This window comes from Ovis canadensis, chromosome 8, assembly GCF_042477335.2.
Source record: "Ovis canadensis isolate MfBH-ARS-UI-01 breed Bighorn chromosome 8, ARS-UI_OviCan_v2, whole genome shotgun sequence".
In the NCBI taxonomy this organism is placed as follows: Eukaryota; Metazoa; Chordata; class Mammalia; order Artiodactyla; family Bovidae; genus Ovis; species Ovis canadensis.
This window is the reverse complement of record NC_091252.1, coordinates 32208194-32235672: the sequence shown is the minus strand read 5'-3', so window position 1 is coordinate 32235672 and position 27479 is coordinate 32208194. Positions and strand designations below refer to the sequence as shown.

General features: G+C 42.6%; 1 protein-coding gene and 1 long non-coding RNA gene across 3 annotated transcripts; one reads left to right on the top strand and one right to left on the bottom strand.

Moving 5' to 3' along the window:
* Positions 1-16113: 16113 nt before the first annotated feature.
* LOC138445272 (uncharacterized) lies at positions 16114-23871 on the bottom strand. Its single transcript, XR_011258787.1, has 5 exons — positions 23094-23871; positions 22669-22762; positions 22225-22305; positions 20331-20397; positions 16114-16789 (listed from the first exon to the last, which is right to left on the bottom strand). It is a non-coding gene; the product is annotated as an uncharacterized lncRNA (long non-coding RNA).
* On the top strand, positions 22934-25622 carry LOC138445271 (calcium homeostasis modulator protein 6-like). 2 transcript variants are annotated; one of them, XM_069599152.1, is made up of 2 exons: positions 22934-23749; positions 25058-25622. In XM_069599152.1, the coding sequence occupies exons 1-2, from the start codon at positions 23222-23224 to the stop codon at positions 25478-25480; spliced, it is 951 nt and encodes a 316-aa protein (XP_069455253.1). In that variant the 5' UTR covers positions 22934-23221; the 3' UTR covers positions 25481-25622. The 2 variants fall into 2 exon arrangements, with proteins under 2 accessions (XP_069455253.1, XP_069455254.1); XM_069599153.1 differs by having other exon boundaries at positions 23128-23287.
* The last annotated feature ends 1857 nt before the right edge of the window (positions 25623-27479 follow it).

Genomic DNA, 27479 nt, shown 5'->3' with positions numbered 1-27479 from the left:
TGATCTTGTTAACTACAAATTGGCACTTGCCACTGCCTTACCTACTTATCTGCCTCTACAAGGATTAAATCATGTGCTACTGCAGCTGCTGATTTTCAACAGCCCCTGAAAGGAGTTCAGGATGGAGAGAGAAAAGAGGCACTCCATACTTGGAAAAAATTGGCAAGACAAGTCTTCAGATAGTTAGATATTTTCAGGAGCTGATTTTAGGAACCCAATTCTTACATCTCCCCACATCTAGAAAAGCACTAAAATCCTTCGTGGTGATGACTGTTCCTCATGACTAGCTAAGCTTCATGAGAGTAGCAGAAATCTGGAAAAATATGTGCTTGATGGCAAGTATCCCCCTTCATCAAAATCACATATATACTGATCTTCCCCCCCTGCCTCTTGGGAGCAGTTTCTCAGAGTTCTCTGAGGTGCCGTCTCCCTGACTGTGGTCCTCACATTGCCCCCAATAAAACTTAACTCACAACTCTCACGTTTGACATTTTCTTAAAGTCACCAATCGGATTGAGCCTCCAGCTGCAGAAACAAACTCAAGCAAAGGGAGGTTTTATCTACTTATTCCTGTACTTAACATCACTTCTGTTGGCAAATCACTTGATTTTTCCTCTTTATGTTCGCGTTGAGAAGAATTCAGTTTCTGCAGCTTATTTAGCTTATTGGCGTAGATAACTTGTTTTTCCAGCAATGTTTCAGCTAGATATGTGCTTTACACTATATAACATTAGTGAAGTACTGAAGAGTTTTCAGTAAATGACAGAGAAATCATGCATTCCAATACATGGTCTAAATATTTAAATTTCGGTCATCAATTATTTTACAGGTTAAAACCCTATTAAGCAAGATGTAATTGCCATGCAAGATAAAAGTTGATGAAGTTACATTATGACTTTCCTGTTCTTGGCAGTGCAGTTTCTTCCGGGGGGGTTTCCTTTCTGTTTGTGTTTTCTGTAAGTTATAAGCACACATGATTGGAAAAGTAAAATAGCACTAGAAGGCTTGTATTTTTAAAAGCCTCCTGCCCTCTCTCTTTTCACTCTAGATTCCTGCTTCCTGGAAGTAACCAATTTCAGACCATTTAGCTGTTGGGTTCATTACATCCTTGTTTGTGTTAAAGTGTAAAATTTCCTACCAATGAAAAGAGGATTTAGCTTTTTCACTCATCTCCCCTTTCTTCACACTTGTTTCATGCACCACATTTCTTCTCACAGAGCTATCATAACTTTTGGTCCACTGTGTCAGGAATTTATTTTACTGACAGTATTTGCATATTCAGCTCAGTTCAGTCGCTCAGTTGTGTCTAACTCTTTGTGACCCCATGAATTGCAGCACGCCAGGCCTCCCTGTCCATCACCAACTCCTGGAGTTCACTCAGACTCATGTCCATCGAGTTGGTGATGCCATCCAGCCATTTCTTCCTCGGTCATCCCCTTCTCCTCCTGCCCCCAATCCCTCCCAGCATCAGAGTCTTTTCCAATGAGTCAACTCTTCGCATGAGATGGCCAAAGTACTGGAGTTTCAGCTTTAGCATCAGTCCTTCCAATGAACACCCAGGACTGATTTCCTTTAGGATGAACTGTTTGGACCTCCTTGCAGTCTAAGAGACTCTCAAGAGTCTTCTCCAACACCACAGCTCAAAAGCATCAATTCTTCGGCGCTCAGCTTTCCTCACAGTCCAACTCTCACATCCATACATGACTACTGGAAAAACCATAGCATGAGTAGATAGCAAAGTAATGTCTCTGCTTTTGAATATGCTATCTAGGTTGCTCATAACTTTCCTTCCAAAGAGTAAGTGTCTTTTAATTTCATGGCTAGAATCACCATCTGCAGTGATTTGGGAGCCCCCAGAAATAGTCTGACACTGTTTCCACTGTTTCCCCATCTATTTGCCAAGAAGTGATGGGATCAGATGCCATGATCTTAGTTTTCTGAATGTTGAGCTTTAAACCAAATTTTTCACTCGTTCACTTTCATCAAGAGGCTTTTTAGTTCCTCTTCACTTTCTGCCATAAGGGTGGTGTCATCTGCATATCTGAGGTTATTGATATTTCTGCCAGCAATCTTGATTCCAGCTTGTGCTTCTTCCAGCCCAGCGTTTCTCATGATGTACTCTGCATATACGTTAAATAAGCAGGGTGACAATATACAGCCTTGACATACTCCTTTTCCTATTTGGAACCAGTCTGTTGTTCCATGTCCAGTTCTAACTGTTGCTTCCTGACCTGCATACAGGTTTCTCAAGAGACAGGTCAGGTGATCTGGTATTCCCATCTCTTTCAGAATTTTCTACAGTTTATTGTGATCCACACAGTCAAAGGATTTGGCATAGTCAATAAAGCAGAAATAGATGTTTTTCTGAAACTCTCCTGCTTTTTCCATGATCCAGTGGATGTTGGCAATTTGATCTCTGGTTCCTCTGCCTTTTCTAAAACCAGCTTGAACATCTGCAAGTTCATGGTTCACGTATTGCTGAAGCCTGGCTTGGAGAATTTTGAGCATTACTTTACTAGCATGTGAGATGAGTGCAATTGTGCGGTAGTTTGAGCATTCTTTGGCATTGCCTTTCTTTGTGATTGGAATGAAAACTGACCTTTTCCAGTCTTGTGACCACTGCTGAGTTTTCCAAATTTGTTGGCATATTGAGTGCAGCACTTTCACAGCATCATCTTTCAGGATTTGAAATAGCTCCACTGGAATTCCATCACCTCCTCCAGCTTTGTTCGTAGTGATGCTTTCTAAGGCCCACTTGACTTCACATTCCAGGATGTCTGGCTCTAGGTAACTGATCACACCATTGTGATTATCTGGGTCGTGAAGATTTTTTTTGTACGGTTCTCCTGTGTATTCTTGCCATCTCTTCTTAATATCTACTGCTTTTGTTAGATCCATACCATATCTGTCCTTTATTGAGCCCATCTTTGCATGAAATGTTCCCTTGGTATCTCTAATTTTCTTGAAGAGATCTCTGGTCTTCCCCATTCTGTTGTTTTCCTCTATCTCTTTGCATTGATCACTGAGGAAGGCTTTCTTATCTCTCCTTGCTATTCTCAGGAACTCTGCATTCAGATGCTTATATCTTTCCTTTTCTCCTCTGCTTTTCACTTCTCTTCTTTTCGCAGCTATTTGTAAGGCCTCCTCAGACAGCCCTTTTGCTTTTTTGCATTTCTTTTCCATGGGGATGGTCTTGGTCCCTGTCTTCTGTACAATGTCACAAACCTCCGTCCATAGTCCATCAGGCACTGTGTCTATCAGATCTAGTCCCTTAAATCTATTTCTCACTTCCACTGTATAATCATAAGGGATTTGATTTAGGTCATACCTGAATGGTCTAGTGATTTTCCCTACTTTCTTCAATTTAAGTCTGAATTTGGCAATAAGGAGTTCATAATCTGAGCCACAGTCAGCTCCTGGTCTTGTTTTTGCTGACTGTATAGAGCTTCTCCATCTTTGACTGCAAATATAATCAATCTGATTTCGGTGTTGACCATCTGGTGATGTCCATGTGTAGAGTCATCTGTTATGTTGTTGGAAGAGGGTGTTTGCTATGACCAGTGTGTTCTCTTGGCAAAACTCTATTAGCCTTTGCCCTGCTTCATTCTGTAGTCAAAGGCCAAATTTGCCTGTTACTCCAGGTGTTTCTTGACTTCCTACTTTTGCATTCCAGTCCCCTATAATGAAAAGGACATATTTTTTGGGTGTTAGTTCTAAAAGGTCTTGTAGGTCTTCATAGAACCATTCAACTTCAGCTTCTTCAGTGTTGCTGGTTGGGGCATAGGCAAAACTATGTAAATATGACTTAAGGGCTGGCCATGTTCTTACTTCCTTTGATATACAACTTTGGTTTTCCCAGAGTTAATGATTATTTCTTTTTTTTTTTTCCCTTACATTTGCTTAGTCATCAAGCAATGTCATTTTATCTCCAGACTTTCCAGTGTAAACATGCATCTTATTCTGTTCAATCACATCTCAGTCATCTGGTAGTTCTTTTTGTTCCTGGGACCATCCTTGAATGATGGTTGTCGTCAAACATTTCTCCATGATTCTGAGGATTCTCTGCACCTCTTTTCTGTGTATATCTTTTGTTTCCTGGGCCCCGTGTTTCCTTTTTCTCTATTAATATCTTGCTGAGGTAGTAATATCTCAAAATATTATCTCAGGTAGGATAGATATCATATCTTACTTGAGATTCCTGAGAAAGGAGGTGTGAGGAATTAAGTTTTGTCTCCTTCCATTTCTGAACAATTATTTATTCTCTCCTTCACTTGATTAATCACTTTGCCAGCAATTTATTCTGGAAATAACTTAGAGTTGTGAAGGCATGGGTCCATGACTTTCCAGTTTCTGCTGTTGCCATTGCAAAGTCGGTTACTGAGTTTCCTTTTGGACATAAGTTTTAACTAGAGACAAAGTCTGTCACCTCCTTTCTGGTTAGTTCAGTGGAGAGATGTTGGAGGAGGGAGTCACTTAATAGGCCTAACTATTGTTTTCTCAAAGTCAAGCAGAGAAAGGGGCTAGAGTCTCAGTGTTCAGTAAGTAGACAAGTATTCTATAAGCACGTGCCTCCCCTCAGTTGTGCTGTGTCTTTAAACCACAATCCTCTTCTCAGTCCCTCTAGCAAGCGAAGCCTCATCTTCCGCTGGCGTCCAGGTGAACTCTGCCTGCTGTGGTTCCATTTTCCACTCCCTTGCATTCCCACACCCACAGGTACCAATTCCTGAGCATACTTGCTGTTTTGCTGAGTGAATTGGCTTGTTTCTGTCAATTCAAATCCCATTTTCTTGCTTGTGTGGATTTCAGCCTCCTGTTTAGTTACCATTCACCCATCTACCCTCAGCTCCCACTGTCTTGTTCTATTCCTCACTCATTCATTCTGAAAATATTTTTAAGTACCCACTAATTATGAGGCACTGTTCTAGTGCTTAGAATACTCCACCTGTGAGTAAAATAAAGAAACATCCCTGTCTTCTTGGTACTTACTTTCTAGGAATGGGTCTGACAAGTTTGCATAATTCATAAGTAACTTTTATAATCTATTAAGAGCTAATAGGTGCTGTGAGGGGAAGGGAAAGACAGGATAAGGAAATGGGAGAAGGGAAGGGTGTAATGGGTAGTCAGAATTGTCTTTATTGACGTCCTCATTCCTAGTCTCTTTTTCATTTTTAAATCCCTTAAGTGGATTGCATAGAGTTTCAGTAAGGATTATAAATTCTTTCATATCCAGTATGTGTAATTAGAAGCCCCACATCCCCTTTCAGGGGAGTTGACAAGAATGACAGTGACGTGTTTATTGGGTACCTGTGCCAAGCCAGGTACTGCTTGAGGAAGTGGAGGTTTGGTAGAGAACACCAACAAGATAAAACATGGTCCTCGTGTAGTTGATGATTTGAATGAGTGGGTGGGTGGGAGGAGCAAAGAGCAACAATCACGACAAAAATACATGCTGTCAAGTAGTGCTGAGTATTGTGGCGAACAGTCTAGATAGGAGATAATCAACTCCCTTGACTAAGTCTAGAGAGGGAATATTTAAGGCCCAGCTCATAGGCAAAACATCTGACCAAAGAAGTGTCTGTTCTGTGGGAGCATGTTGATAAAACACGATGAATCAAGGGGCCCTGAGGATATTTGTTGGACACGACTGAGCGACCGAACTGAACTGAACTGAACTGAGGATATTTGTCTCTGAGTCTCATTTACTGTAGAAGAGCAGGCTGCCTGCCTTGGCTCTGCCCCAATCACCTGACTGTCCCTTAATAAACAGAAAATTGTCCAAATTTTCCTGCCATTTCTATTTTCAGCCTGCTTGTCTAAGGAACTTCACCCAGACTGATGTGCCTGGAGTGCAGGGTGAGTAATAATAGAAGGTGATGGGAAACAAGACTGAGAAGGTAAAAGCAGGGTTATGGAGGAGATGCTCTTCTCTTTCCATTTAATTTTAAAAAATAACACCTGTTGGACTTCTGTGGTGGTCCAGTGGTTGACTCCACACTTTCAACGCAGGGGGTGAGGATTTGATCTTCGGCTGGATCCCACGTGCCCACTGCATGGCCTAAAAATATTTTTTTAATTAAAAAAATTAACACCAATTGTACGAACATTTTGAATAATCTAGGCAGTTGCAGTACCTTCTAAATGAGAAAAGCTGAAGTACTGCTTCTTCTATGTGTCTAATTGGGAAGCCTCTGTTACAGAAGAATCATACGATTTCAACGGTGAATCTCAAAGGAAACATCGATGATCAGGGATGGGCTTTTGAGGTTTTGGTTGAAGGCAGACTTCAAGGCACGAGCTTCCAAAAACACTTCAATCAGCCCATCACTTTCCACATCAAACAATGAAAAGTGATTTTAGTATATATTTATGAATTAGTTTCTGAGCAAGAGTTCACAGTAGTTTAGGTACCTTCTTTTCCTTTCAAAGAAGTGGTAATAGCAGGATACTGGAAATAACTTTCTGTCTGAGGGGAACATCTTGTAAATTTCCCCTACTTTCCATTTTTTTCCCATTTTTCAGCATTTATTATTTACCATTTTTACAATTTTGTCCAGGATAAGAGACAACAGGTGAAAGAAAAGAAATCCCCATGTATTGCCTTCCTGTGAGATATTCTTGATTTCTTAGCTCCCTCACCCTGCTCTTTGAGGAATTTATGTTACTGACAGAAGAACGGATCCATGATATTTGTTAGGGTTCTGAGGAGAAGTCTTAGAACCCTGTGTATATTTAAAGCTCTGTTCTTAATACAAAAAAAAATGTGAAGGGAGGAAAATATGATTATTTCGAAAGATGAATTCACAGAACTTTTTGTCAAAGTTGAAAACAAATTCCAGTAATAATTTAAAACATTGCTGTTACTGAATACTGCCCTTGAGTCACACTTAAGAGGCATAAAGAGATCATTAAAATTGCTACTCCATCTGTCTTCCTCGCTGGACTACACTCTCTTGCTTATTGTATATACATGGTTCTAACACAGTACCTGGCACATACATGGTACCTAGAAGATACTTAATGAATTGATTGACTGAATACATGAATGGAGCACAGAAGACTGCAGCCTCCCAAGACCTTAACATATAAAGCTCCAGCTGTTACCGTGAGCTGATATCATTAACCTCCCACACATTAGATCCTGGAGCTGTTTCAACACGGTCATCTCTGGGTTACGTGGTGGCCCTAAAAAGCAATCTTCAGGACAGGGTACATGAGAAAGACAGATGTGAACAAGATACACTTGCAGCTGCTGTATGGCCATTACATATATGGTGGTCCCACATGGGATTGGAAGCCCAGATGTCAAAGCACAACTTGAAATAACACACCATTAGTGTGGGATGTTGTAAACCACCAGTAATCAGCAGCCTCTTGCTAAGCTTCAGCTATTATCTATGAGAATGCCTTTTGAGTTCATGTCATTGTGCAATCTAGGGAGCGAGGCTATGCCAACACAGCTGACTTCCTAGAGAACATAGGACAATGTGGCGTGGGCACCAGGTATGTGGGCAGGCAGTGTGGCTGTGAGCGTGGGTTATTCATCTGGTTTTACAGCCACACCTACACCATGGAGAGTCGCACCTTGGCACCTCGGGGTACACCCGACTTCCTGAAAAGGACTCTGGCAAGGGGAGGATCTTGTATAAGTTTTTACATGTTTTCCTCTATTTCTAAATAGAGTTTCTGTGTTGCCTAGTGGATGTTTTAAGAACCTTATAGATGATGAGAGGACCTTTGTGAATTCACTGCTGAGGAGAGGTAATTTCTTATTTAAAAAAATAATTTAGATGCCAGAAGAAGAAATAGGGAATGAAAGAGTATTTGATAGTTCTGTAAAACAAATCTTGTGGGTTTTTTTTTTAATAGGATATGGCACCCCACTCCAGTACTCTTGCCTGGAACATCTCATGGACAGAGGAGCCTGGTGGGCTGCAGTCCATGGGGTTGCTAAGAGTCAGACACAACTGAACGACTTCACTTTCACTTTTCACTTTCACGCATTGGAGAAGGAAATGGCAGCCCACTCCAGTGTTCTTGCCTGGAGAATCCCAGGGACGGGGGAGCCTGGTGGGCTGCCGTCTATGGGGTCACACATAGTCGGACAGGACTGAAGCGACTTAGCAGCAAAGAGCCCACATGCTAGGCTTATTTTATAAAATGTGCTAAGATTCTTGAAAACATTGCCTAGTCCATGTTTAAACCGCTATTATATTAAAGCATATGGATGGCAATGATGATAATAGGCAAGAACTCTGCACACATCTGCACGCTGATTCTGTAAGGACGGAAGGAAGATGCTAGCTACAGCCCCATCTTATAAAGTAGGAAGCTAGGCCCAGAGAGCTTAAGGAATGTGACCAGAGCCATACAGCTTGCAATTTTCATGGGCTAGTGCATGAAGTTCAGTATAAAACAATGCTTTACTACTTGCCTTTAACTATTTGGAATGTTCAAAGTGCCATATTATAATTGTTTAAACTATTAATTATCAGTATAGTTATATCAAACATATTTTGATATAGATTTTTTACCTTTAATCTTATGAAACTGAAAAGAGTAAGCAAATTTTTTTTTGTCAAAGTAGATTTTTTAAAAATAAGACAGACTAAAGGACATCCCTATAATTTATTTAAAAAAATAAGTTGGTAATATTTCCACATCCAATGTCATTATGACTTCATCACTCTTCTCTCATTTTAGAAAAGAGAAAACTGGGACTCAAATCTTCAAATAATAATGAAGAACTTCCCCATAATTTAGAAATCACTACAACTCTGTCATAGTTCAGGATGGTTTACAGAGAGTATAAGCTATACAATCAGCTCAAAATCAGACTTTTATTTTTTATTTCTAGTCTCATCCTGCACTCGAATTGTGAGTTATTTTGATTCTTCCAAAGTAGAAGAGTTTCATAAACATAAAACAAATTATTTACCAATTTCTTCACTTCCATCTTTAATTCAGTATTGTTTGCTGGATTTTTACCTTAGTCATAGATGCTTGCGGTTTTTCAGGTGGTTGAAATCAATAAAGTCATTGTAAAACTAGTGCTTTTGGTTGGCTGGCCTCTACAATATAAACCACCTTTTCCTAAAGATGACAAAGATTTGGCTGAAATAACTATTGACAATAGCTATTGTCAATAGTGGAGATATAGAAGAAGCTAAAAAACCTCTCTTTCACAAACAATACATCTCTTAGACTTCCAATCCTTTGTCACACTGATTTTTTTTTAAACCCCAGCCTTATATAGAAGAAGAAAAATGGAACTTTTGTCTTCTGTTTTGACAGATTCTCAGAATTCTCTGTTTTTCACTGTTGATTGAATTTTGTCACTTCTTGATTGAATGCTTGTATTTTTGGAGACCATGACTGTTTCTTTAAAAGGCTAGAATTGTGTGTTATAGCATGTTAGAGCTAAAAGGGGCCCCAAAGATGGTCTAGTCCAGCCCTCCCATTTTGTTGTTGAGGAAACATCTTGCTTGGCATGTCTGCACTTCAGCGCAGGTGAAGGCACTAAGTCATCATTGCTTATTTTGATTTTTCTACTGCTAGTTGGACCATCCCCAGGTTAGGGATATAGGTTTATGATGCCATCAATATGACTGTTGGATTGTTCTTCCCCTAAATAGTCTCAAGTGAGTTATAGACTTACATTTTTTAATTATATTATCTCTTTGAATAAAGACGGCTGATAGCTTGCTTACTAAATATCTGATTCTTCCTTCGGTTCTTGTTTAGAAGAGTTAGTGAAAGTTGCTCAGTCGTGTCCGACACTTTGTGACCCCATAGACATCCATGGAATTCTCCAGGCCAGAATACTGGGGCGGGTAGCCTTTCCCTTGTCCAGGGGATCTTCCCAAGCCAGGGATCGAAACCAGGTCTCCTGCATTCTTTACCAGCTGAGTCACAAGGGAAGCCCTTAGATAAGTTAAAAATGAAGTCGCTCAGTCGTGTCCAACTCTTTGCGACCCCATGGACTGTAGCCTACCAGGCTCCTCTGTCCGTGGGATGTTCCAGGCAACAGGAGGGGATTGCCATTTCCTTCTCCACTTAGATGAGTTAAGTCAAGTGTAAATGCCCGTAGAGCACAATAAACCTATTATGTGGTGAATTAGCGCCCTCTAGCCCGAGTCTGAGTCACCACTGTTAAAAAGTCTTTTACAAAGCGTAATTTGTGAAACTAAAATGTTCTAAATGCTGTGCTGGGTTCTTTACACTATCCCATTTTATTTTTTAATACAAGCATTGTGTGACAAAGGTTGAGACAGCTCTGTAAGGAGATAAAGCACATATGCAACGCGGTGAGGGCTAGCTCAGGTGTGAGGGGAGAGTTGTAGACAGGGAATGATTTATTGAAGGATGCAGTGATGATTAGGGGAGGAATTCTAGGAGCTCTCAGGTTAGTAGCGGAGACAGAACTCTGGAAGGGACTGTTGTAATAACCACGTTAGTTAAGAATGATCGCAGAACTATCTTATATAGAGCGGGAGCAAAGAAACATTACCACTAAACTCTTGAGGTTCTGAAGGTAGTTTCAATGAAGAGATGACATCGGGCTGAGTATTAAAGAAGAGGAGTTTGTCAGGTGAAGAACTGGCAAATGCCGTTTAAGGCAGCAACTGAGAAGGCAGAGAATTAAAGAAGACCATGTCATGTAAGTATAGGAATGTTGGGGGGCCAGTGCTGTCGGAAACTGAGGTACATGGGGTGAAGTGGGGCAGAGATGACTGGAGCAAGACTTGGAAGAGCCTCTGTGCTAACATGGGGAGTATGCAACTTATCCTGACAACTGGGAGCACTGTGCATTTTCAACTGGAAAATAACGTAATTAGATTTCTTTCTTTCCCTGACTTACAAGTTGAGAAATATAATCTATGGTCAGAAGACTACTAAATCAAACATACCTTGTAAACATAATCATAAAGCAGAAATTTTTGTAACCTGTATCCTGGTACAGAAATATAACCTTGGAAACACCCTACCCCATCTCCCAACCCTAGCCATAATCCCTCTCAAGCCCTCAAGACAACAACCACCTTTCTTGTGATTCTTTTTTTTTTTTAAGACCTTACTTCCCTGATGGCTTTCAGGGAAGGGTTTCTGTTTTGTTTTCTTTTAAATGCAGTATCTTAAATTTTATTTATTACTTTATTTTTGGCTATGCTGGGTCTTCATTGCTGCATGGGGCTTTTCTCTGGTTGCTGTGAGCAGGGGCTACTCTCTAGCTGCGATGAGCAGTCTTCTCACTGCAGTAGCTTCTCTTACTGTGGAGCTTGCTCTAGAGTGTTCAGACTTCAGTAGTTGCAGTCTGTGGGCTCCATAGTTGTGGTTACCAGGCTCTAGAGCATAGGTTCACACACTACGGCACAAGGCCTTAGTTGCTTCAAGGCATGTGGGATCTTTCAGGACCAGGGATCGACCCCCTTGTCTTCTGCACTGGCAGGCAGATTCTTTACCACTGTGCCAGCAGGGAAGCTGTCCTTGTGATTCTTAATCACCTCTTTTTCTCTTTAGTCACTTGTATATACATCTTCAGAAAGTGAAGCTTCTGTTTCTGAACTTTTTATGAATGGAATCATACTGAATATATTCTTTGTGTTTGATTTCTGTTGTTCAACATTATGTTTTTAAGATTCATCCTTGTTGATTGTTGCTATAGGAGTATCTTTCTACAAAGCCTCTTGATGAAAGTGAAAGAGGAGAGCGAAAAAGTTGGCTTAAAGCTCAACATTCAGAAAATGAAGATCATGGCATCTGGTCCCATCACTTCATGGGAAATAGATGGGGAAACAGTAGAAACAGTGTCAGACTTTATTTTTTTGGGCTCCAAAATCACTGCAGATGGTGATTGCAGCCATGAAATTAAAAGACACTTACTCCTTGGAAGAAAAGTTATGACCAACCTAGATAGCATATTCAAAAGCAGAGACATTACTTTGCCGACTAAGGTCCGTCTAGTCAAGGCTAGGGTTTTTCCAGTAGTCATGTATGGATGTGAGAGTTGGACTGTGAAGAAGGCTGAGCACTGAAGAATTGATGCTTTTGAACTGCGGTGTTGGAGAAGACTCTTGAGAGTCCCTTGGACTGCAAGGAGATCCAACCAGTCCATTCTGAAGGAGATCAGTCCTGGGTGTTCTTTGGAAGGACTGATGCTAAAGCTGAAGCTCCAGTACTTTGGCCACCTCATGCGAAGAGTAGACTCATTGGAAAAGACTCTGATGCTGGGAGGGATTGGGGGCAGGAGGGGAAGGGGACAACCGAGGATGAGATGGTTGGATGGCATCACGGACTCGAGTGAACTCCAGGAGATAGTGATGGACAGGGAGGCCTGGCGTGCTGCGATTCATGCGGATGCAAAGAGTTGGACGGGACTGAGCGACTGAACTGAACTGAACTTCTACATTGCCATACAGTATTCTTGTTTGAATATTTCACAGTTTATCTCGTCTGCTGTTGTTTGATATTCGTTCTTTGATTTTTTAACCAGTTTTTGCATAATATGAACAGTAGTACTATGATTCTTTCTTAAACTCTATTCACAAGTGCATAACAGTTTCCAGATAATATTCAGATTCCTTTTTCAGGAAGTTAACTCAACCAGGACTGTGTGGCAGAAACTAGAACGGGATGAGGTATCCCTGTCCACTTTCAAGGATGATGAAGAGGTCCAGTTTGAGAAATGGTCCTCAGGAAGAATGGAGCTGCACAGGAGATGGAGTGGCACCCACAGCTGACCCTGAGTTTTCTAGCTTGAAAGACTGATAGCCTCAAAACTCTGGAGGAGAAATAAGTCTTAGGGAAAAGTGAGTTCTGTTTTGGATTGGAGTCGACTGCTGGATCTCTAAGTGAAAATATCCACTAGGCAATCAGAAATGCCTATCCAGAACTTAGGAAAAGAAGGGGCAGGGGATGAAGATTTTGGAAATGGTAAAACACAGTTGGGATTGTCACGGTCAAGTGAAAGGAGAGTAAGGATAATGGACAACACTTTTTGAGCATTTGCTAGGTGCCAGGCACTGTTCTGGGCTTCCCTGGTGGCTCAGAGGGTAAAGTGTCTGCCTGCAATGCGGGAGACCTGGGTTTGATCCCTGGGTTTGGAAGATCCCCTGGAGAAGGAAATGGCAACCCACTCCAGTACTCTTGCCTAGAGAATCCCTTGGACGGAGGAGCCTGGCAGGCTACAGTCCATGGGGTCTCAAAGAGTCGGACACGACTGAGCGACTTCACTTTCACTTTAGGCACTGTTCTAAGAATGTTAGTTGTAACGACCCACTTTATCTACCCAATAACCCACTCAGGCAGGTAATGTTATTATTTTCATTTTACAGATGAGAGATATGTAGTTAGTGGTGGCACCAAGAAGGGATTACACAGGCACTTTGTGTAGAAAGGAGTGAACTTCAGTGAGGACTAATATCCTGGTTGGGAGGTGGAGGAGCCTGGGAAGGAGACTCAGATGAAGTCATCGAGTTAGGAGGAGAGCCAGAAGAGTATAATAGTCAGACTTAACTTAATTAGGGAAGTACTGCTGGTGCCTGTCACTGCTGGGAGAGGTCAAGGTAGTGTGCCAAAGCAGAGTCAGAAACAGTCAAGCTCTGAGTCCAGGTGTCAAGGAAACCTACTCAGGTTTGGTTCATTGCTTCCAAGAAAGGATTCCTTTAAGGAATCTAACAATAGAATAGGGGGGAAAAAAGTTATTTGCTTTTGGTTGCTGTCTACAGCTAAATTACAAAGAAAAATCCCTCCTCTAAGTAATTCACTGATGCATGTGTATGGGAGGGGCTTCCCAGGTGGCACAGTGGTAAAGAACCCACTTACCAAAGCAGGAGATGCAGAGGACTCGGGTTCTATCCCTGGGTCAGGAAGTTCCCCTGGAGGAGGAAATGGCAACCCACACCAGTATTCTTGCCTGGAGAATTCCATGGACAGGGGAGACTGGCAGGCTACAGTCCACAGGCTTGCAAAGAGTCAGACACGACAGCTACTGAACATAAGCATGACCATAGGTATGAGACAATGGTGCAGAAATGGGGCAGATAATGGGAAAGTTAACCACTACATCCTAGAGAACTCTGCTGAGTAAACAAACTGAGCTGGGCAGGAAGGCGGGCAGCAGGAAGTCATGGGAAAGTCCCTGCTCTGCCAAGACCTGCAGCCCTGCCAGCCCTCACTGTGGTTTGGAGACTCTGAGGAAAGAGGGTGGGAGTGGGTGTTCAGGCAGCCCTACAGCTGTATCGGGACCTGCCCCGGTATGGCCTTGTCTTCTTCCTGGTGTTGCCTTGCTCCTATCTGGATAGACTTATGTACTGTCTGTCAGAAGGTTGGCAATTCATGGATCTTTATGTTATTCTGAGCTGAATGACATGCACAGAAGGAATCAAGTTCTGAACTGAATAAAGCAGGCGTGGTGCTGACTTTGCAGTGAGAACAGAGACATCAAAGTCTGCTTCTCATCCATTCACTCACTGATTCACCCATTAGTACCACAAATATTTAGTGAACACTGATAATGTTCTGGGTACTACACCAAGACCGTTGTAAAGAGATAGGGATTAAATCAAGCATGGTCCTTGCCCTCATGAAATGGATAATATAGTTGGGGATTTGAAAGACATCAGTTCAGTTCAGTTCAGTTCAGTCGCTCAGTCATGTTTGACTCTTTGCAAGCCCATGAATTGCAGCACGCCAGGCCTCTCTGTCCATAGCCAAAGACATAACAAATAGGAGGTTACAAAACTGTCATGTGTAACAAGGAAACGAATATGAGGCTAAAAATAGTCAAGGGATGGGTGAGGGAATTGAGAGTCTAGTCATAGAAGATCTGGTAGACGTGTCCCATGTTCAGTTCTTTTCGCCTCTAAGGCCTGGGAGAGGACAATACATATTCTTTCCCTTGCAGTTAGGTAAAGCTTTGTGTCTGGTTCTGATCAGATGTTGCTACCAGAACAGGGCATTTCCAGAATAAAAATCATCTTTTCTCATCCTCACTATTTGTCCCATTTCTCCACCTTCCTCTCGTATTCACACATAAGTGAATTACTTAAGGGAGGGATTCTCTTTGTAACTTAGCTGGGGGCAGCATCTAAAGGGAAAGAACTATTTTTCTTTATTCTATAATTAGATTCTTCAAAGAAGTTTCAGTAGTCATGTATGGATGTCAGAATAGGACTAAAAAGAAAGCCAAGCGCCAAGGAATTGATGCTTTTGAACTGTGGTGTTGGCGAAGACTCTTGAGAGTCCCTTGGACTGCAAGGAGATCCATCCTAAAGGAGATCAGCCCTGGGTGTTCATTGGAAGGACTGATGTTGAAGCTGAAACTCCAATACTTTGGCCACTTGATGCGAAGAGCTGACTCATTTGAAAAGACCCTGATGCTGGGAAAGATTGAGGGCAGGAGGAGAAGGGGACGACAGGATGAGATGGTTGGATGGAATCACTGACTCAATGGACATGAGTCTGGATAAACTCTGGGAGTTGGTGGTGGACAGGGAGGCCTGGTGTGCTGCGGTTCATGGGGTTGCAAAGAGTCAGACACGACTGAGCGACTGAACTGAACTGAAAGAAGTTTCAGTTCCTTTCCTAAAATACGTGGCAATAACATAGCAGTCTAGTGGTGGACAGACAGAATGGAAGCTGATAATGAAGGCTAGAGAGATGGCGATGCGTCTTATATGGCTGTTGATAAAAAGACTCCTGTATTAACTTGGAAAGAAGATTATGTAGCTTATAAAATGTGACTCTGGGGGAAATGACTGGAAAACAGTGCTTCTAGTGTGTTGGTTGCTACTGGATATGTTTTGGTAAGGCTTTATAACCTCAAAAAAAGAACCTGGCTGATTTGTAAGCAGAAATTAATAGGAACAGAGATATTTCACAAAACTGAACTTTGAAAAAGTGGAAAACCTGATTGGTAACAGTCTCCATGTACTAAGAGAAAAATTGAGGAAACCTCAAAAGACAAAGTCCATTAAAACAGATCTGGGGAAAGGCCAAATTGAACGGTCTCCACATCTATTGATAACACCTCTCAGTAAATTAGTCAACTCCAAGGCAAAGAAAAAACTAAGATATTCAACAGGATAAAGAGCCGGGACAAACATCAAAGTACAATTTTTCTCTAAAAAACATAGTCTCATGTTTATTCAAGGTACCTATAATGGCAAGAAAGAGACAGCGTGTCTCTATATCTATAGTCTGTACCTTTGTCTATATCTAGAGAGAGAATGGAAAAAGAAAGCAAAAAAAATATAGTAGATGTGAAAAACATGTTTTGAAAACAACTATGAGCATAGGTATTGACAAATATATACAGTTTACTGAATTAAAAAAAGAAGCTTATGAAAATTTGAAAGACATTTGAGCCAGAGGGACACAATCCCAACTGGACCTGTGGTCTTCCAACATTGTACTAGCAGCACATGAACTAAGAAAACTACTCAGCCATCAAGGGCAAATGCCCACTAAGTATTTAGCTGAAGACGATAACAGACAGCCTCTCAGAGAGTCGTCTTGAGAATGAAATAGCATTTTGCAGTTCCCAGGGTAGGGACCTTTATGGGGTTTGGTGGTGGTTTAGTCATCAAGTCGCCAGGTCGTGTCCGACTCTCACTTCCTCATGGACTGTAGCCTGCCAGGCTCCTTTGTCCATGGGATTCTCCAGGCAAGAACACTGGGGTGAGTTGCCACTTCCTTCTGCAGGGGATCTTCCTGACCCAGGGATCGAAGCCGAGTCTCCTGCATTCCAGGTGGATTCTTCACTGACTGGGCTACCCGGGAAGACCTAGTTCTTGCCCAGAGGTAATTAAGAATTAAAAAAAACAGGTCAGTTGGTGGGCTGCTGCTCACTTCCATTTTGCCCTTTCAGAATGGCGCGTTTCCTGCTGTTGTCCTGACCTTGTTCCTTCACTAGGCATTGACTATGGGAAACAGGTTAATCTATTTAGTTCACAGTCTGAGGACCAAAGGGGTCACATGAAGACCTGATGTAGAGATTGTCACACACTACCCAGAGATTCTGGATTGTGAGTTCCATGTCATGATTGGTTTGGACTTTCAGTTTTTTTGGGGGTGGGGGTGGGGGTGGGGAAGAAGGTTAGTGAGTTTCAGCCACCCACCCGCCTCCTTTCCTCTCCACCCACCTTTCCTGCCTGCCTTGTCTCTGTCCCAACAGTGGGCACAAAGAAGACTCTACAGAGCACAGCTGGAGCCTTGTCTGAATGAGGCAGATGGCTCTTTCCCTTCTGTATCCCCCAGGGCGGGACAGACGCCACCCAATCCCGTCTTCACCAGGTCTTTTCCTTTTATCCTCCTACTGATTTCTGACATTTTTCAATTCTCAAATACTCAGTTCTTCATCTTCCGTATTCTTGCATCACAGTCAGTTTCTCACTAGGATTTATTACTTTGGGCAATAAGAGGTGAGTTATTAGGATTCCAGGTTCAGGGATCAGCCCTTAATATGAGCCTTGTGTGCAAAGAGAAAAAGAGTGAAAAAGCCTCTTCCCAGACTTGTTCCTTAGACCTTCTCATTTCATTAAGACATTTTATATTAGTATTTTTTAATTGTTGAAATAACATATGCATGTTAAGAAATGTGATACTATATATATCTTTCATTTTTTTCTGTATTTTTACGCAAATGGATTGATTGCATGACAAGCAGTGTTTTGCTTGCCTTTTTCAATTACCATGCCTACTCTGTCTTTTCAAGCATATCAGCACATACAGATCCGTCTCAAGCATATGAATCTTCTCCGTATTCTATTATATAGATGCCCGTAATTTACATAAACAGTCTACAACTGAAGCTCACCTTGATTGTGAATGTTTTAAATATGCAGCGTATTTCACATGGTTTATCCTTTTAGGGAAGATCTTTCACAACAGTTTAAGTTCTCCAATGAGTTGTTAAATAATTTTTTGAGATTTTTGAGATTTTGCAATATGACATTTATACTTTGAAGAAGCACAAATTTCCCCCTATTAAGTTACTTTCATTTTCTTTATCCTAATCCTTTAATCTTATTTGTTACTCATTATTATTATCTTTGAAAATCCAAATCTTTGGTCATATTTCTTAAACTAGCAAGCCAAATTTGAGTTAGGGGAACTGAGCTTGTGGTAAAGCAAAGTATAAATGACCATTGGCAGTGAACTATATCCCAGGTTAAAATCACCTCTAAAATAGCTATCTGAGTCTATGAGGAAACACAGTTGAATGTATGTTTACCAGGATTCCTAATAGTTGAAGGTCTTAAGAACCCTGGAAGGAAAACCAGGACTTTAATAGCTTTTTATGGTATCAGATGATGATGATGGTGACAACAAAGACTGGCTACACCTAGGTCCTCAGAATTAAAATAATCAGCTACCATAAGAAAAAAAAATTGGAGGGATCACAGAATACTTAAACTTTTGTGATAGGTTTAGGAAATTCATGTTAAAAAAAGGGGAAACTATCCATTAAAAGGTATTTGAAATGTCATGGGATTACTACTTAACAAATGACAGTCCTGTACTAAGGAGGAGATCTGGTCTTTCCTTCTTTCTGCTTCATAACTTCCGGAGGAAGAACTTTAATAGACACTCAAAAATCATATAATAACACATCCCAAAGTTTCAAATACATTTCTTAACATAAAAAATATATTGCACATGCAGAAATGTATAGGCTAAGAATGTCAGACTTTCTAAATTTACTTGTTATTTTGGTTTGTAAAAGTAATTTCATTTATGTATGTATTTTCGGCTGTGTTGGGTCTTTTTTGCTGTGTGTGGGCTTTTCTCTAGTTGTGGTTCTCACTGCAGTGGTTTCTCTTGTTGCTGAGCACAGGCTCTAGGGTGTGCAGGCTTCAGTAGCTGTGGTTCCCAGGCTCTAGGGTGCAGGCTCAACAGTTGTGGTGCACGGGTTTAGCTGCTCCCTGGCAAGTGGGATCTTCCTGGAACAGGGATCAAACCCACGTCTCCTGCATTGGCAGGCGGATTCTTTACCACTGAGCCACCAGGGAAGCCCCTACTTGTCATTTTGGCATCTAAAGTTGTATCTTGCACATTGCAGACCTTAATTTGGTCTTACTCTTGCGGGTCTTGTGGCCAGGACTGACACTTTGCTAGAATCTAGCAGTTGTATTCCAAGCAGGACCATACAATTAGCTTAAGTTCTCATGAGTGCTACAGAGAATAATGTTTGAGATCCAGTTTACTTGAGGATGACTGAAAAGAACTTTCACATGCACAGTGTGAATATGCCTTTTCTTTCAAGAGTTTCTCTTGCTTTCTTTTCTGAGCAATGTTCTGTGGTCTCTGAAACCCATGTCTGACACTGGTAATGACAGTGCTGAGAAACAAAGTACTACAGTTAACAAAACAGAACAAAACTCATAGCCACTGGCTTTTCACTGTGTTTAACATGAGAATCTCTCACTCGTTTTCTTAAAAGTTAAATAAATTGGTGCTAAAGTACAGATTTTCAAAATTATAAAGGTCTTTCATGGCTTCCCAAGTGGCTCAGTGGTAAAGAAGCCACATGCCAATGTAGGAGACTCAGGAGATGTGGGTTTGATCCCTGGATTGGGAAGATCCCCTGGAGGAGGAAATGGCAACCCACTCCAATATTCTTGCCTGGGAAATCCCATGGACAGAGGAGCCTGTCAAGCTACAGTCTACAGGGTCACAAAGAGTCAGACATGACTGAGCACGCACACCACAACAACAAAGGTCTTTCAGATATTATTCAGGGTAGTCTTAGAGAAAATTCTTGCATCTTCTTGAATTACTATTTACTCTATGTGCTCTAAGGGCTGAACTAAGCAATGTCCTCTCAGAATAGAGCTGGGTATGAAGGGCTGGACAATCTTCAATAGACCCAGAACTAGAACTACCCACTGTTGCAGGGGTGGTGGGGTGCATGTCTGGGTACTAGACTCAAATGCAGGGGCTGGGAGGAAAGTCAGGCTGGCAGGCAGTAGCTGGACTCATAGTTATGGAAGTGCAAGTTGCTCAGTCGTGTCTGACTGTTTGCAACCCCATGGACTGTACAGTCAATGGAATTCTCTAGGCCAGAATACTGGGGTGGGTAGCCTTTCCCCTCTCCAGGGGATCTTCCCAACCCAGGGATCGAACCCAGGTCTCCCACATTGTAGGCAGATTCTTTACCAGCTGAGCCATAAGGGAAGCCCAAGAATACTGGAGTGGGTAGCCTATCCTTTCTCCAGCGGATCTTCCCGCCCTGAGAATCGAACCAGGGTCTCTTACATGGCAGGCAGATTCTTTAACAACTGAGCTAATAGTTATGGAAACTTGTAATAAGTACAGAATGATCATCTTACCTGGGAGATCTGTGATTGAGGGCGCGCGGTGGTGGCAACCCCAGGAGGTGGTGTCTGGAGACACAAGCTGACAGGATAATAGGTGAGGATGCAGGTCAGTCTGTACGTTTCAGGGCGGGATTGTAAACTGCATACTCTGGTCTACAAAGCCCCTAAATGGCCTTCCACCTGAAGCTCTGCCTTCCTTCTGCCCCTCCGTGCCCTCATCACTCTGACTGTCTTTCTAATCACAGAATACTAAGCTCCTCTACACACAGAGCCTTTGGCATTCCCATTTCTGCTTAAATGTCCTCCCCACATAGAGGCTTTCTTAGCACACTCTGCAGCACATGATTCCATTTTAACTACCTGCATCACTTGAGGACTTTCCCTCTAATTATCTATATCCTCTCCACTAGAACACAAGCTCAGCAAAAGCAGGGTATCTGTTCTTCTTGTTCCTTGTTGTGAACAATAATACCCGCTACTTTTACAGGTACTAGCATATACTGGATGCTTATTAAATATTTAAATGAGTGATTGCATCAGCAAATGAACTAATTAATACAATGGTTATCGAATTACTCAACTTGAAATAGGGGACTGCCAAGACAAAAGTTTGTGTAACCAAAAATATTTGAAACCAAATCCTTGACAGGAACTGGTAAAAAGAGGAAGGCTGTCTCCAGATGCAGAAGTCTTAGTAAATGAAGGGAATGAAGACAGACAGCAGGACTGAGGTGATGGAAGAGGTCATGCTAAATAGCTTGAGTCTTGATGGAGAATAAGACTTCTAATAAGAATATTAGACATGGTGGAAAAACCCAGGTTTCGATGCAGTAATGGGAGAATGCCAGCCCTCCCTCTTATTTTGAGAAATGTGGGGGAATAAATAAATCTCATTCAAGAGAATGGGAGGGTAAGTTTTAGTTTGGTTACTATTAAGAGGGATATGGATAAAGTCATCTACACAAAAGTGTTGACAGAGTGGTATTTGTTCATGACAGTATGTGAAAAATCGTGGAAGGGGAGACAACATCTCAGAGGAGTGTGCTGGCAGTGAAGGCACCACCAGTAAGAGGAGTGTTCAGTAACCCAAAGGATAAGGGAAGGAAGCTTTTCTGCAGATGCAGGATTACAGAGATGACTGTCAGAGCAGAAGTGATTTGCTGCAAACACGCAACTTAGATGCAAGTTTATACGGAACCTGGCAGTACCTGGTCGAACCTCAGAGAAGAGGCCCCATCTGCCCGGCATGACACAAAGGACCTTGATCTGGGGACAGCTTCTTAACACTCACACAGAGAGAAGTTTTTCATCACAATGCTGGGGAATGGTGGTTTTGTGCCAGGCACTGGTGGTGGGAGATAGCTAAAAAGGCAAGTTGGACTAAGAATAGGGTGTTTCCTGCCTTCTCTGCAACAATTCACTCGGCTCTCTAGGCTACTTATTCTTCCCGGAAAAAATAAGGCAAACCTAGTGGATGGGCTTGAGCAGCAACCAGTTCACTCTGACCTGCCCACCCAGACTCTATATCCATGCACCCTCCTTGAGGTGAAATGGACAACCGAGGGCACAGCGATTTTCTGAAGGTAGTCACTGAATACAATCCTTGGTCTAAAATGGAGCATTCATTTGGATTCTTAAATACTACACAGCTATTTGTCGTCTCTTCCTTAAGTTACAATGAGAAAGGTAATCTCTCACCCTGGACATCCATTAATAGGCACACCCTGCGTATCAAAGCACTTTATGGATGCTACTCACTTGTCTCAACAATCTCACACTGTCAGCACTATATTCTGTTTTTACAAATGAGCATGGTGAATCTTAGAGAAGGTAACGTATTAAATACCACGCACACACACAAAGTGCACCTGACTTCAAAACCCATGTTCTTTCGAATACACCTCACCTCACTCTAGAGCCACGTAGAGTAACACTCAGTTTCACGGAAGTGGTTTTAGCTTGTTAGAGGAATGCTGCTCCGAGAAAACTGCAAGTGGAGGAAGGACACATTAGATAGAGGTAGTTGCCGTTTGAAGTGTTTTTGGTTCAACTAGTGTTTTCTGAACAGCCAGTACCCCGCTCCTCTGCTGATCAATTTGGTGGCCCCTGAGTAAGGATTTGATACACTTCTATGTACTGCCAGTGTGAGGACGTACCTGAGTGGGGAGAAAAAGAGGCAGAAGTCAACAGTATATTCAGGTAAAGTCCTGTAGGAGATCAGGTAGAGGAGAGAAAAGTGGCAGTTCTGTTCAGAAGGGGGACAGGAAGGAGGCAGAATATCATGGATATACTGGAATTTGAGCAGGGCATTGTTGCAATTCAGTTTATGTAAGAGAAACTGGACATTTACCCTTGAATAATGTTTCCTGTAAATCATGAAGGTTTGCTTGTTGTTGCTGGTAATTGCTGGGTCTGATTGGGAGCTGGCTTAGTAGACAGGTTGGCTGCAATAGAGGAAGAGCTGGTGTTTTTCCCAGTTTACTCAAGTAAAAATTATTCTTTCCATCCGGGGACCCCGATCATTAAGGGATCATTAAGGGAAAGGAAAGTCCCTGGTTCCTTGTCAGTTTGGAGGAAACTAAAGCTACACTGGAACAGGCCCTATCTTCCCTCAGTCAGAGTTCCTCAATTGAGGGATAAAGGTCACCAACGCGCCTGCTTCTGGAAAGGGGTGGGCACTGGGGAAGTCGGCGGCCTGTGTGCTTGGATTTGCCAAAATTAGTCGGGTTGAAATAAGAAATTGAAAGCTCAGGACACCCTGAGAAACCCACTTGCCTTTTTTGGAAGGTGCTACTTAGCGGGGCTCAGGAAAACCCCAGATGCCCCAAATCATTTGAGGAGCTGGGAGCCGAAGAGGCAGAAGCAGCCGAGCCTTGTCCACGGCGCCCTGGGGTAGGAGACCCATGGAGAAGTTTCGGGAGGTGTTGAACTTGCACCTCAAACATCGCAACGCTCTGGGCTACTGCCTGGTGAGCCTGCTGACGGCGGGCGGGGAGCGCATCTTCTCCACCACGGTCTTCCAGTGCCCGTGCAGCGCCGCCTGGAACCTGCCCTACGGCCTGGTCTTCCTGCTGGTGCCAGCGCTGGTGCTCTTCCTCCTGGGCTACGTGCTGAGCGCGCGCACCTGGCGCCTGCTGACCGGCTGCTGCGCGCGGGGCTGCGGCGCGGGGCTGCGCGGGGCCAAGGTGTGCGCGCAGATCAGCGCCACGGCCGCGGTGGCGCCGCTCACCTGGGTGGCCGTGGCGCTGCTCGGGGGCACCTTCTACGAGTGCGCTGCCAGCGGGAGCGAGGTCCTGGCACGGTACCTGTGCGTGGGCCGCGACCCGCGCTGCGTCGCCCAGCTACCGCTGGTGCCCTGCCAGCAGGCCCAGGCGCCCGACGTGAAGCAGCTGCAGAAGGAGTTGCAGAGGGAGCTCACGGCGCAGTCGCAGGTCGGGCGCCCGCGCAGGAAGCGGTCTGGGGGTCGGAGAGGGACTGGCTTCTGCGGGGCGGACGGGGAGGTAGAAATGCGTGCCCTTGCTCCTGACACCGAAGGCAAGCTAACTAGAATGGCTGTTGGCTTCAAATGAGCCGACAGGCAAACCTATCTATCATCTATCTTCCCAGGGCTTCCCAGGTGGCGCTGGTGGTAAAGTGCCAGTGCAGGAGACCCAAGAGATGAGGGTTCCATCCTTGGAGAAGGAAATGGCAACCCTCTCTCGTATTCCTACCTGGAGAGTCCCATGGACAGAGGAACCTGGAGGGTTACAGTCCATAGGGGGCAAAGAGTCAGACACGACTGAAATGACTGACCAGAGCACATCATCTTTCTTTTTTCTTTTTCTTTCTCTCTCTCTCCCTACCCCTTCCCTCCCTCCTTCCCTGTCTTCCCCTCTGTTTCTTTCGTCTGGGTGCTATTTCTCTTTTTTTCCCCCTTAATTGGAGTATAGTTGACTTACAATATTGTATTAGTTTCAGTCTTACCTATGTGTGTGTGTTCAGAGTCTCTTCCCTTATGAAAGTGGAAGTGAAGTAGCTCAGTCGTGTCCGACTCTTAGGGACCTAATGGACTGTAGCCTACCAGGCTCCTCTGTCCATGGAATTTTCCAGGTAAGGGTACTGGAGTGGGTAGCCATTTCCTTCTCCAAGGAAGATCTTCCCAACCCAGGGATTGAACACCTGTCTCCCGCATTGTGGGCAGACACTTTACCATCTGAGCCCCCTGGGAAGCCCATTATAGGTTTTTATAAAAACTGAGTATTACTAATGAAAGGAGGAAGGCACTGGGGCACTCTGTTGTGTCAGGCATCTGCTCTGTGCCCCACACCAGATACCTTGCTGGGTCCTTTATCTCTATTGTTATTCTCTTTTGTCTTAACAGTGGGTACACTGAGTCCAGGTCTGGCTGACTTTAAAGCCATCACCCCACACTGCTTCTGGGCTTGTAAAGCTCAGAAGTTCTTGGAAATGAATACCTGTTTCACTGGATTTCCTGAAATTCCACATTTTGAGTTCCAGGGATTCCACATGTAAGCTCCTCCGTGGATCCTTGACATGACTTTGAAAATGACTGGCTTGTCAAGCAAGCAGTTCTACTGAGGTGGCGGGAGGGGTTACTGCCATTTCTTTCTCTTAAGGGAATAAGACCTAACTGTTGCTTGTTCACCATCTTAACTCTGAGTAGTCCGAATTTTACTGGTTGAATTAAAAAAAAATGTAAATTAAGTGACTAAATCGCTGTTTTGTTGTGTTTACCTAAGGTGTTAGGCTGGATCCTGATAGCAATTGTTATCATCGTCCCTCTGATTTTTACGTCAATCAATCGATGCCGGTCTCCAGTTAGTTACATGCAGCTGAAATTTTGGGAAATCTATTTGCAACAGGAGCAGCAGATTTTTAAAAGTCAAGCCACAGAACATGCAACGCAACTGGCAAAGGAAAATGTCAAATGTTTCTTTGAGTGCTCACAGCCACAGGAATGCAACACTCCAAGCATTAAAGACTGGCAGAAGATTTCATCACTATACGCTTTCAATCCAAAGGAGCAGTACTACAGCACTTTGCACAAATATGTGAACAAAAAACAGGAGAATCAAAGTAGCACATCTTCTGAAGAAGGCGCAACGGTTCCTGTTCTTGGCTTTGTAGATTCATCTGATATGAACAGCACTACAGACTTATGACCTTGTTAATGAATGGGAAAAGAAAGCTCTTCTGAATTATTGATGCCTTTAAAAAAATAAATGTGGGTATTGTTTATGACTCCTCTGGTCTTCCAATTATGGAAACATAGAATATTAAATAAAATAGAAATTTAGAACTTTATCTTTTTATTATTTTATTTAAAAAGTAAGCAAGGTTAAATGGTTCACTTAGTGTGACAGTTGAGTTCAGATCAGTCTCTCAGTCATGTCCAACTCTTTGCCACCCCATGAACCACAAAACACCAGGCCTCCCTGTCCATCACCAACTCCTGGAGTTTACCTAAACTCATGTCTATTGAGTTGGTGATGCCATCCAACCATCTCATCCTCTGTCGTCCCCTTCTCCTCTTGCCCTCAGTCTTTCCCAGCATCAGGGTCGTTTCAAATGAGTCAGCTCTTTGCATCAGCTGGCCAAAGTATTGGAGTTTCAGCTTCAACATCAGTCCTTCCAATGAACACCCAGGACTGATCTCCTTTAGAAAGGACTGGTTGGATCTTCTTGCAGTCCAAAGGACTCTCAAGAGGATTCTCCAACACAACAGTTCAAAAGCATCAATTCTTTGGTGCTCAGCTTTCTTTATAGTCCAGCTCACATCCATACCTGACCACTGGAAAAACTATAGCCTTGACTAGATGGACCTTTGTTGACAAAGTAATGTCTCTGCTTTTGAATATGCTGTCTAGGTTGGTCATAACTTTTCCTCCAAAGAGTAAACGTCTTTTAATTTCATGGCTGCAATCACCATCTGCAATGATTTTGGAGCCCCCCAAAATAAAGTCAGCCACTGTTTCCACTGTTTCCCCATCTATTTGCCATGAAGTGATGGGACTGGAGGCCATGACTTAGTTTTCTGAATGTTGAGCTTTAAGCCAACTATTTCACTCTCCTCTTTTACTTTTATCAAGAGACGCTGGAACTAAATCAGAATATTTATATCCCTAGCCTATATGCTATAATGCTGCTTTCAAATAAAACAACTTAGTAGCAAAAACAGCAAAGTAACAATTGAACATCATACCTTTCTTTAAGGTATCTGATATTAATTTCAAGTTCACTTTCGTGCAGACAACACATTGTTAGGGTCTTTAAAATACTGGCATTTAAAAAGCAAAAGTAATTGATCATGGCTCATATTTAGCCCTTCTTCCTCTTTTGGCAGAGCCTTTCTTCTGCTTCTATTTGCCTCTTATAGCATAGAGGCCATTATTTAGTACTGGTCAGCAGAACAGGATATTCTGTTGTTGCGAGTTACATATTGCAAGAAAGTTGGCAGCAGAAACTGCACAATCCATTTTTTTTCTATTCCCTACTAAGTAATTTTGAAAATCATATGTCTACTTTCATTTCTGCTTCATTTAAAAATTTCTTTAGTATATTCTTCTCTTCAATATTTTTCTGGCCTATCATTTATACACATGTATAATACTATATTCAGTTGTATCATATGATTTCCATTTTATTGACTTATGCTCCACTTTCTCTTGCATGGTCTTTAATATTATTATGAAAGTATATACGCTTAAGATAAAAATGATAATAATAGAGAACTGTGTGAAAGAAAAAGTGACATTACCTCATTCCTCTGCCATATGTTCTTCCCAGAAAAAGCTGTGCATTTTGTGTGTACATGAGCATTATCTCTTGCTATAAATGTGATTCTGCAGCTTTTTCACATAAAATATCATTGTTCCATACGTATATATACATAGCGATTTACCTCCTGAAAACTTACTGCGTAGGATTCTACTGAGTAGTAGGAAATGATTTCTTTTTTGTTAAAAAAGAATGTGCATACTCATGCACACGTTCACACAGTACACAGAGCTGAGCACAGGGCTTCCTTGGTGGCTGGGTGGTAGAGGCTCTGACTGCCAGTGCAGGAGACACGGGTTTGATCCCTGATCCAAGAAGGTTCCGTGTGCTGCAGAGCACCTAATCCTGTGCTCTACAACTACTGAGCCTGTGCTCTAGAGCCTG